Source organism: Cheilinus undulatus, linkage group 15, assembly GCF_018320785.1.
Source record: "Cheilinus undulatus linkage group 15, ASM1832078v1, whole genome shotgun sequence".
Taxonomy (NCBI): Eukaryota; Metazoa; Chordata; class Actinopteri; order Labriformes; family Labridae; genus Cheilinus; species Cheilinus undulatus.
In genome coordinates this window covers 40853705-40865784 of record NC_054879.1, presented here as the reverse complement: position 1 = coordinate 40865784, position 12080 = coordinate 40853705, and the positions used below count along the sequence as shown (strand labels likewise).

Genomic DNA, 12080 nt, shown 5'->3' with positions numbered 1-12080 from the left:
TTTTTGGGTTTAGCCAAAGACAGCGTGTGAACTGCAAAAACCATTGGCAAAGTTTTGATACTGAAACATTGGCAATGCATTTATGCAATTTAGACAGTTTACCTGCACTTTCTAGGATTAGATATTTAGACAATTGCAGGACGGTAAAAGTGCAGTGCAGGGCTGGGAAATTAACTGAAATTAGATTAAATCGCAATATGGCCTGCAGCAATTTTCAAATCGCAGAAGGTGCAATATTTCTTTGACCTGAAATTTGTGTCAAAATACCATTTTTAAACTTTTTTTTGCAGCAGAAATGTTATGCATGACATATCATGCAATCATTTGAGTGTCATTTTTTAAAAAACAGACAACACAAAAATCCTACCTTCTTAATTTTTGCATTTTTTCTTTTCAAATATGAGTGACAAAAACTTTTCAATGTAACAATTCATATCCAATTTGCAATACAAGTCAAAATAATCAGAATTCAATATTTTTATACAATTATTCAGCCCTTGTTTAGGAATAAAAGAAAGTTGAGGAATAATTGTGTATCAAATCACGATTGCAATATTGGAGGGAAAAAATAACAGATTATGTTTCAAACTTGTTCAGCCCTAGTGCAGTGGTGGGCAAAGAAGAAGAGGTGCAGGGTTTACTGTGGTAGTGTACTTTGAAGAAATGTTATAAGCAAAGGCTGACTAAAAGGCTTTATGACATTGACCTCTGACCTCCTTAATCTGGTCAGTTCATCCATGAGTCAGTGTGGACATTTATGCAAAGTGTACAGAACAGCACACAGTTCTTCTATACACTCACCGTCAATGCTACTAAGGCTAACTTAAATCAATGATAAACATGTTTCTTTAAGGCAAATCCTTCACAATTAAAGTCTGTAGTTGTTATTTTGCTATACTCTAAAAAACCCTTATTAATTTCACAGAGCTGATGCAGCCAATTAACAGTGCCCATTGTTGTAAAGAAAACAGTGTCCCCACATTGTTTATACTTTTTCATCTCCCTCTATTCTCATGTTATAAGTGTAATCAGATAGAGAAGTATTATTTTTAGTTTCCCAATGGGAATTAAGATTATTTTAATAATTAATTAAGAAGAAAGATGATAAGAGCTTTAAAACAACTTTCTGTGAGCCATAGCAGATGTACCGCTTGGTTAATGAAGGGGTTATAAACTTTGTGAGATGCAGACTTCAGACATGAGTTTCTGTCTCGTCAAAGCTCCGCCGGGTTTTGTGTTTTGTCTCTTAAGCTGTGAAAAGCAATAAAGCACTACATCATCTTCTTTAATTCAATATATATCCCAGCAGCAATAAACATGGATGTCACATCTGAGAGGAGCTGAGCAACAGACACCTCCAGCAGGGTGTCTTATTCCATTATGCTTACACCCTATCCCTCCTGATGAGTTTATACCCTGGGGATCAAAGGGCTGCAGTCCCAGACACATGACCTGGATCTCAAGTCGCACTGAAATGTCAAGAGGTGAGGCTGGGACATGCTGGCTTGTAAGAAACGCGGGGTGTAACTCAGTAAATGCATACTAACAACACATCCTGGCTGCTTGCAAATGAGCCTCAACATTACTACTGGTAGAGGATGGTGGCGGGGAGGGGGGGCTGTTTTGAGTTCACTGAGTGCAACATGGTGCAACTACAAGGAAGTGAATGCTGGATTTCCTTTTCTCTGTTTCCTAATAAGACTGGCTGAATGACAGAATTTTGATATTTGGTACAATTTTTGGAAAAATCAAATGATGTAGATACCTGGGCCCAATGCTCCTAATCAGAATTTTCTGTTAACTTCAGGTTATTTCTGGGCTTTCTTTACTACGAAGGAGGTTCAGTTCTTTCAGCGACAGATCACCATGGTGACTGTTGCTTAACACCTAACCTAACCAATATGTTTAGGATAAGAGATAAACCTGTATAAAACTCAGCCTCCTGACCAATCAGATGTCTCCATCACAGAGGTCTGCTGAACGTCAGAGGGGATAAGAGAGACAAGCATTACCATATATAATTATGAAAGATAATTATAACGCTTTACAGTTAACATCCTACATTAAAGACTACTCAAAGCCCATAATTTTAACTATGCCTACTTAATGATTTTAGCTGGTATTTCCTTTATGCTCATTTTTACAAGCTCCTTACAGCTCCTAAAGACTGGAGATGAAACTCAAACACAAACTATCAGATAAGGCACTTTTGATTAACAAATACAAGTGAGTTTAAAAAAAATTTGTGCACTAGTAATGACTAAGCAATATTGTAAGCTTAAATTTAAATATTCACACCCGCTGACAGTGTTTTGTGAACATTCTTCCTGCGCTTGTCTCTGATTTTAGTCTGAATCATGTGCTCTGACTGTGAGTTTGTGAATATGCTGCTAACACTGCCTCTTTCATGTGAATGTGCTCAAGGAAACTGAATGTTCACTTATCAGGTTAATAAGCTGCTTCCTGTAATCTCTATCGACAGATTCTAAAAAACAGTAGCTCCTCTTGATAGTGTTCTTATGATGATGTATTCTTTCAATAATCAAACTTCTGGATCAAAGTACAGCTAACAATAAGTGATGCACAATAAGTGTTTTTTTGAACTGATACCAATAACCAATAATTTCCTACTCCTGATGGCCGATAACCGATAAGAACTGATCATTTTTTTCAATTATTGATTTAAAAAAAAAGTTTATTTGATGTTTTTATGCACATCTGGGGGTAAGAAGGGGTTAAAATGTACTGAGCAAAGATATTTATAACTAATTCTGACATCATTTGTGTTTATATCAAAAAACAATTCTGACTTTACAGCTGTTATTTTTTTAAACATTTGTGTTCCTAAGTACAACATACACAAACAACTGACATACTTTTTCCCCTTTTCCCTTGAAATAAATTTAAGTATCTTGAGAAGTGGTCAAATCTGACATTTCGGCATAATTAAAATATGTTAAATATATGCAATATCGACCGATGCACGATAATTTATCAGTACCGATAATTATCGTGCATCCCTACTAACAATCGATCAACATTTCAACAAATCAACCATTCTCTTTTGAGCATATAAGTCTGCTTGATATCATGAATGAGGTATAAACTAATACAGATATATAAATGTAGTTTAGACTTTAAATGTCTGCCCTGAAACAATTTAAGGTTTAAGTAATGAGAAGAAACAATGAAACAGATTTCCACTAACGTACCTAGCTGTGTTGGTCCTGATTATAACTACACAAACGTTCATACATATGGCCGATAGCTACATAAGGGTGGGATTTATTAATCTTGATTTATATTTTTAAAATTCATATTAATAATTACAATCATAATTATTAAGATTAAAACAACATTAAAACCTAGAATTAAAACCCCAACAGCTGACACCGATATTAGTACTGATAAATACATTTAGATGAGCTCTAAAACTTAAATCTAAAAACACAAGAAGGGGACAAAGAAATAAACTTCAGTCCTTAAAAACATGTTTAATAGGGATGCACGATATCATCAGTAAGACCTCAGTATTGGCAGAAATTAGCTTTAAACGTACCTATTGGTAACAGCTGCATATTTCAACCATATTTACAAAGTTTGTGAGTGTAAGCCAGACCAACAGATCTATGTCAGCGAAAATATTTTTTTTTTTTAGTCTTCATTCCTTTATTTTAACATTAGGGATGCAGGATATTAGATTTTGTAGATATTTAAGAAGTAACTACACACCAATATTCAAATGCAGTTCAGACCTAAAACGTCAGACCTTAAACACACTTTTTTTTCTTTTTTTTTTTTTTTTGAAGATTTGTTTTTGGGCCTTTTCGTGCCTTTACTGGATAGAGGAGGACAGTGGATAGACCCGGAAACAGGGACGACAGTGGGGGAGAGACATGCAGCAAAAGGCCTCAGGCCAAATTCGAACCTGGGCTGCCCGCATACATGGTTGGCCCACCAAACCACACAATTTTAAGTTTGAAGATGAACACACTTCAGTCCTTAAATCACAATTTAAAATGTAAGGAATGATGGTGAATAAATAGATAAACTTCAGCTGAAGTAGTTCTGTAGGTCCGGCCTAAAACTTCACTAACATATTTGGTCGCATGGCCAATGTTGTATGCTGTTATAGTCAGAATTTTGGTTGTATTTGGTTTGTATTTGCCAATCCCTAGTAAGTTTAACTCACTTCATAAAGCCTCTGTTTTGATACCATGTCCACTGAGTAGAAGCCCATGGCAAACAGTGCGAGAGAATGTCTTGTTGAATACCAGACATCGTGAGGGAAAGGCAGACAGGGAAACTCTTCCAGAGTGAACATTGCTTATGTTTCCATACAGTTTAGACAGTGTGAAGGAGTTTTCTTGCCATTTAAGATCGACTTTTCCATATTCTTTCAGATCTGTTTAACACTTTTTTTGTCTTTAAGCTAAGATACTTATTAATCATTTTGCTCACTAAAATAATGTAATTATATTTCATTAAAAACATGGTATCAAAACATTTAAAAAATGTCAACAACCTGGTGATTGGGGGTTTCTACATTCTCATTGCCATGTATCTCTTTACAGTCCAGCAGATCTATAAATATTCGTCATAGTGTTTATAATCTGATTTATGTCAGTACAGAAGTGAAAAGACTGAGGATTTGCTGTGTGGTTTGCATCCCTTGACCCAAAAGAAAGTGTGTAAAAACAGCCTTGTTGCTGCTGTGTGTGACTAAACCCAAGCTTTAGCCTTTTGCTTTCTCTTTAATCTCACTTTGTGCATGATCAGAACTACACAAACTCCCAGGACAGTATGCTACACTGCAGAAGCTGCATTAAGATTGCATCATATTAAACAGAAGGCTACAGCATGATAAATGGATTCTATATTATTTGGAAGGAAATACTAAGCACTAGAGAAATAAACAACGATGGTAGAGTTTACTTTTGGTATTTTTTTTCATCGTCTGGACTTATCCACATAGCCTTCAATGCTGTTTTCTAGACAGCATCTTGACTGCCTAAAGCAGCAAACTTCCTGAAGACATGCACCAAAGAGTATATATTTGGTGTTCTTTCACTGTGGGAAAAAACACAGGGGGATGTGTGCTTGCTGCAGAATCACCAAACAGGTCCTTGGGCTTGTTAAAATGTGTGTGAGACTGGAAGCAAGTCTTAATTTCAGCTGAGGTCACACGCTGAATATTTTCCAGCTAGTTAAATCAAACAAGCCTTCGTTTAAGACAGAAGTGAAGCAACTGATTTTGTGTGCTTTAATTTACTTACCTTTGACACTCTCTGGGCAACTTCCCGGCCGACGGAGAGCCCCTGGACAAATGTGCGTGCAGCAATGAATGCCCGGGTAACCTGAGCCTTGAGCTTCCTGGGCACGTCTCCAAAGGGCTTGAGCTGGTCTGTGTATTTGCTGATACACTCCAGATAGTCCTCTGTGATGACATACTGGGAGTTGAGCAGCGTGAACATGCGCTCCAGCAGCCGAGACCAAAAGTCATTAAGCATTTCCTCCAGGTTAACGTTCCCTCCTGTGTAATAGCGCTTCAGCTCGGAAAACAGATTCTCAAAGACCTCTGAGTTCTGCATGTAAGGCTTGCCGTAAGTCCTCACAAACATCTCGTTGAGTGACCTCTCTGTGTTCTCCAGGAGCTCCAGGAAGAATTCTGAGTTAAAAACACAAGATACACTAGTTAATGCAAGTCATTGACAAAGCATAGATATATAAGATCAACAAGAAGGCTTGGGACTAAAATAGAAATGCAGCAAATTACTTTAAGAATTGTCCAATTGCATGTGATTGTAGGCCAACAACAAATAACCCTTCAGTGAAAAAATTCAAAAATAGTAAATCAATTACAGCTCTGATGTTGACTTCATTTTGAAGCGACTTCACAGCTCTGTTGATTTTTTATCTCCAGCAAACTACTTCTGACATTGCGATGGGAGCCTTCTTCATATATCTCTGAAAAGCAATAAGCTCTTTGTTTGCTTTGTATGAAGTCTGCATCATTCCCTTCTCATCTGTAAACCCATAAATACATCCCTGTACCCTGATAGACATCTATACTGCAGAATGATCCCCTATATAAAGAACCCCACTGGAGTTTTGCTGGAAGCAAAATGAAAAAAGTGAAATGAAAAGCAATAAATTATCTCTCAGACTGACTGATACAACATTTTTGCCTGTGAGGTTTTTGACCTTGTTGCACTTTTTTAGACTCCACTTGTTGTTTGTCTCATGACCTCTATGGCTCCCCTCAGAAATTGGGCAAGATGATAGTAATTCAGACCATCTGCTCGACATGATGGCTTTCAAGGACCAATATAAAAAATTAAAAATGTTTCAAGATTTAACTGCGAGGTGAAACAGTTCAAGAGTAGTCAGAGGACACTATAATTCCAAAAGCAGTGCAGAGATTATACTCTTTTTTTTTACTTTCAAAGCAGCTTTAACTGATTTCCTGCCATCGGGTGGAAGAGAAGTATTGATAGTTTTATCGATAAAGACTCAGATTGTTCAGAACTATCAATAAGGCTATCAATATCAGTACAAATGAACACCCCCATCCCAAGTCTGTGTAACCAAACATCCCAGGTGGACTGCTTTGCATGTCCATTGCATGGGAAATATTTCCCATCCATCTGCATAACAGCCCAGTCTGTGTCAACAAGGACAAAACCTTTTTTAAAAAATTTGGGAAATTACTGGATAAACATTTCATCTGTCATATTCACTACAGGAAATCAGCTCATCAAAAAAATATGACGTAGAGGCTGTGCATAGCCCCGGAGAAATAAACTAAATAATGTGAGCTCAACAGACAGCTGTTAGTTCCACTAGGACTAAATGATGCATATATATATATATATTTTTTTTTTTTTTTCAAATGTGATGGCGATGTTCCAACTTCTTTCTTGCTGGATACAAGACAAAACACTTCATTTCCTCATTTCTATGACTAACTAGCAAGTAAGTCTGCCTGAAATTATCATCAGAAGCCAAATAACTGAGCGCTGTGCAGCTACAATTTCAGTTTTTTCTAGTATCGTTCAGCCCAATTTTCCTCGAAAAAAAAGAAAAAAGCTTTCATGCAGTTCTTTGCTCTTCTTTGATAGGTTGTTTGCAATCATGTAATCCTGAATGTCTTAACAGCCTTTAGGAATGAATGGGAACAGAGGAAAGTTAGTACTTTACAGCTCTAAATGGACCTGTACCCTGCAATTACCTTGAGAAAATTTCTACATGCATTAAATACAATCCCTACTCTTTACAAAAAAGTGATTTTTACCACAGTGAAGGAGATTTAACTTGCATGGAGGTGATCAATTTCACAAATTAGTTGGTCCTGCAGACTTTCTAGCGTCTAATATTGTCTAGCCAGCATTGTTGTAGTCGAGTAACCAAACCTCAAGTCCGAGTCGTGTCCCGAGTCCCTAATGTTCAGGTCAGAGTCGAGTCTGAATCACCATAGAAAGATTCGAGTCGAGTCTGAGTCGAGTCCCCTTTACCTGAGGCCGACTCCAAGTTGAGTTCCTGAGTCTTGGACAAGTCCCCAAGACCTAAAACCTAGAGCCAAATTGAAATAAATCATGAACCATTTTTAAGTCATTCCAGCTTTCCAGGTGGGCAATGTTGATTTTTTTAGTAATGTATGAATTTCTTCATTTTATTTTTAAGAGCTGGAGGAGCTGTTTACAGCAGTTGTGCATGAACTTAACCAAACATCTAAGACCCAGTGGTTCAGTAGCCTTAGAGACCATGTTAATTTGGTAGCTGCTTGTAGTTTTAGTCTTTCAACAAAAATACTTTTAGTTTTAGCCACATTTTTGTCCTGATCACCCTTCATAGTTTAAATCTAGTTTTAGTCGATGAAAACTCAAAGAAATTCCAGTCCAGTATGAGGATCATTGAGTTTTATTGATATTGATACTCTTATTAATACTCCTTAATGGCCACACTCTTCATTGATACTATTAGTTATATTAACAGGATTATTCAAGTATTAAGGATGGAAAAATAAGACAAATTGTTTTTAACTGAACTCAGGCGTTATATCTATCTTATACTAAATATTCCTCCTTTAAAATGACTAGATTTATTCTGATTTCTCATTAAAAACTAAAATTCCAATTTTCTCAGTGTGATATTTGTACACATCACAAAAAGGTCTTAACTTTGTCCCCCTTCAACACTCTAAAGTCTGAACTGTCTTTAAACACATCATAATTTTATCATATGCCACCTCGTTTACCTCACTGGTCAGCGTTGTCTCGACGATATTAACTCAGATTTCAAAGTTGGACTGAAATTTTTAACTAACGGGACTCACTACAAGATTTTAGAGATTTTATCACTCTGTCCAAGACTGAGGAGGATTACTGTCCAGCAGCAACAGCAGCTAATATGACGAATCTGAGCTATTCAGCAGCTGATGGAAGTTTTTAACGATTCAAAGGTAGGCCAACCACATTTTAGTTTAATTTCTTGTAAAGATTACCTCTGGAAAACAGAGAAGAGCTACTGGTTTGAGCTTCCTATCAACCTATCGGCTCCTCCTCATGCTTCCTCACACACCCAGGCTCGCCCGCTCCTCCTGCTCTCTCTCCACTGGTTGTTTTCACAGACAGCAGGTTAGACACACATGAACGCGCATGCAGGTGAACGCACACCAGGCGCTGCATGAACACTGATCAGTTATGAGTGGCTTCTCACATAAAAACAATAAATACTACAGAATAAAATAGTCTTCAGAAAAAAAGGTTTGAGTCCTCTTTATCCTTGAGTCCTGATGTAGTTAAAGCTTGGGTCCAAGTCAAAGTCCATGTCATCAGTGCTCGAGTCCAAGTCGAGTCACGAGTCCTCCAAATCAGGACTCAAGTTCAAGTCCTGGACTTGAGTACTACAGGACTGCTAACCAGATGAATAGAAACAAGAGTCTTGAGGAGTCTTGTACTGAGCTAAGAGGCTAGCTGAGACCTGTTAATATATAAAACATTTCCTCACTTTGTCACAGGCTTAATTGTTATTCAAACCACATTTAAAAAGCCGAACTGTGACCAAATGAAGAGCCGTTTATGAGCCAAAAAAACAGGTCTACTGAGTCGAGCCAAATGATCCGGATCTCTTAAAAGAGAGGAGCAAACTGTAGCTAAAGAATTAATCATGTTTGAACGCTTGATATAGTTGTAAACAGTTCCAACTCAATTACATTATAGATGCTAAATTTGTTGTGGGCTCAAATCCCTAAAATTCAACCTATAGACTCTAACACCTTTCATAGAAATGATAGATTGTATAGAGTGGCATGATAATTATATATTGGTTGACCAGCTTGAACATCTGACCCACTGTTAATAGAACAATTGATTAGAGCAGCTTTAAGGTCTCCTGTGTCAAAGAGGTACTACCTGCTGCAACAGTGTGATCAGAGTGAGAAGTCTGAGAGAGAGAGAGGAGATAATTAAAAATAATGAGCTACAGGTCTGTCCCTGTAAAAGCACATTAGCTGTGGATACCATCTTAACATCAGAGACTTTTTAGTGTGTTAAGAAAATGCAGACAATGTAGCTTCATTTTACAGTTTAGAAAGACCAACTTTTTAAACCAGAAGTGTCCAAACTTCTTTCCCTAAGGGCCAGGATTTTGGGGTGGCCAATCAGATTTCAGAAGGGGGGCCATAGTCGGCTCTGGGTGCCTCTGGTCAGTATGAGAATAACACTCTGTGCAGCAGAGATGCTGGCTCATCTCCATATTTAGACGCAAATTAAAAGCAAAGTGTATGACACTGACAAACTTTAGAGGAGTGTTAGAGCTTACAGATGATTAGTATAATATGCTTTGTAAACCAGAGCTTGAGACAAGGCAGACAGCATATGAGCGCAGTTCATGCTGCTGTAATCCTTCTGTCTTTAATAATCAGAGACTATGAAGTGTTGCAGGGCTTTCCAGAAACACCAGCTGCCTGTCAAACAGCTGACTACTCACCCTAATTTGGTTAAAATCTGTTGTGTAGGTCACACTTTTAATACCTTTTTGTCATCTAAAAAGATGGCTGCAGCTTCTATACAAGGGAGACCTACATACGAGTGTGAAGTGACAAGACACATGACATCAATCCCCCTGTTGCACAAAGCACGAGACCCTAAGTAGATCAAAAAAGGAACATTGTTGCCTTTGCATTGTGAATGGCCACTTTACTGTTCAGAACAGGCTGGAGCACATGACACAGCCAAGACAGCTGATGTCTTGTGCCACTTTTTAACCGCTTTTCTTCCTTGATAGGTAATGTGGTCTGTTGGTGGGGTAGTCCTGTGTCCGTGCAGCCAGACGACAGTCAACTCCCGCCCTCTTCAGTTTCCCTCTGAGCAGTGTGGGCTGGATTGTGTTGAAGGCACTTGAGAAATCTAAGGGCATGACCCTAATAGTGCAGGTGAGCCAGGGACCCGTACAGCAGGTAGATTATTTCATCATCCACCCTTAATGTCCGGTTGGTAGGTGCACTGCAGGGGGTCAAGGTGCGAGCTCACCAGGGGGCGGAGGTTACAGAGGATAATCCTCTTCAGGGTCTTCATCAGATGAGAAGTGAAGGCCACAGATCTGAAGTGGTTGAACTCCGTGGGGCTGGAAGTTTTCAGGACTGGAACAATACAGAAAGTCTTCCACAGCATCGGGATCCTCTCCAGACTCAGGCTCAGGTTGAAGATGACCCTGCAGAGCTGGTCTGCGCAGTCCTTCAAGAAACTGTCAAGCTTTCCTCACCTTCATCTTCCTCAGCTGACTCCTGCTGCTATGGAGAGGCTGCAGGTGGAGGAAAAGGGTGTTGGCAGAGAGCTCCGATGGAGTGGTTGTGGTTCTGGAGAGTCTGGGTTCAGCTGGATGGTGGAAGGAGTGGGAGCAGAATCAAATCTATTAAAGAGCAGATTCAATTCATTTGCAAGCTCCCTGTGTCTGGCTTCAGGGCTCAAGGCTTCTTCAGAATTCCTTTGAGTTGTTCTATTGGAGCTGTTCCTCCACCTTGGCCCTGTAGCTGGCCTTGCCTTCCCTGATTTTCTTCTTGAGCTCCCTCTGCTCCCAAATAGCCCAACCCATACTCTCATTAGGTGCTGCTAGTGCTATTCGTTAGTGGTTGTTAACATCAGAATAAAAGACACTGTGGCAAAGTTATTCAGTGTTTTTTCCTGGCTTGAATTGAGGCAAAGGTGGTACCAGTCTGATCTTGTGCACTGTCACCTTTCTAGGGGTGTCCGGGGTCATGCTTCCCCAGGAGAAAAACGTACATTTTAAAGTTAAATACATCAAACTAGTGCATTTTGACAGCAAAAATAAAAGACGAAATCCATCTAATAATACCAACAACAAAAGGAACCGACTTTCATCTTGTACCTGGCTAATTGTGCACATCCCTAGTCTGGTCAGTCCTGGTTTAAAGCAAACACTGAGTATGGTCTGTATTGAGCAGTTCAAGTTGCAAGTTCCCCTGACTCTCTGATCACATATTCACAGAGAGATGTGTCTCTCTGAGCCACACACTACACAATCACTCCTCAGAATGGCCCTGACCCAAACTCTAATGGATGTGAAGTGCTCATTAAGCCACAGCTAATAATACAGATTTCACTATCAGAGAAACAAAAACTTTCTCTATTACATAAAACAGAATTACATCTGATTAGTTTTTGTACACCAACCCAAGTACTAAGTACTAAGTAATAAATATGCATTCTCTCCATGGTGGGAGGACACACAGGATGTTTTATCTTCATAATGTTATTATATGACTGAGATAAACGTATTTTTAGCTTCAACCAGCAGCTATGAGAGCTCACTTTATGTTAGCTCAGAGGGTTAAGGTCACATTTGCAACAGAAGAAATGCCAGATCCTAATCCTGCATTAATCTATCTAGACAAAAAAAAAACCTGCTTTTGATTCATCATGGGCATCACGCTTGTTTAAGGTTGGCTCTTTGTTGTTATCACAATTAATTATCATTCATTAGCACGTCTTATCAGGTAGCACAGAGCACTAACTGTAAGACTTCCTCGGGGGATCTGATAAAATTAGATTCACTTTCAC

The 12080-nt window shown here is 38.7% G+C and overlaps 1 protein-coding gene across 1 annotated transcript in view; it reads right to left on the bottom strand.

Moving 5' to 3' along the window:
• LOC121522980 (glypican-6-like) overlaps nucleotides 1–12080 on the bottom strand; it is a 189141-nt gene that overhangs the window by 111383 nt on the left and 65678 nt on the right. Inside the window, exon 3 of the mRNA XM_041807688.1 lies at nucleotides 5277–5668. Within this exon, the coding sequence (XP_041663622.1) occupies nucleotides 5277–5668 (392 nt within the window). The remainder of the gene's footprint in view (nucleotides 1–5276; nucleotides 5669–12080) is intronic.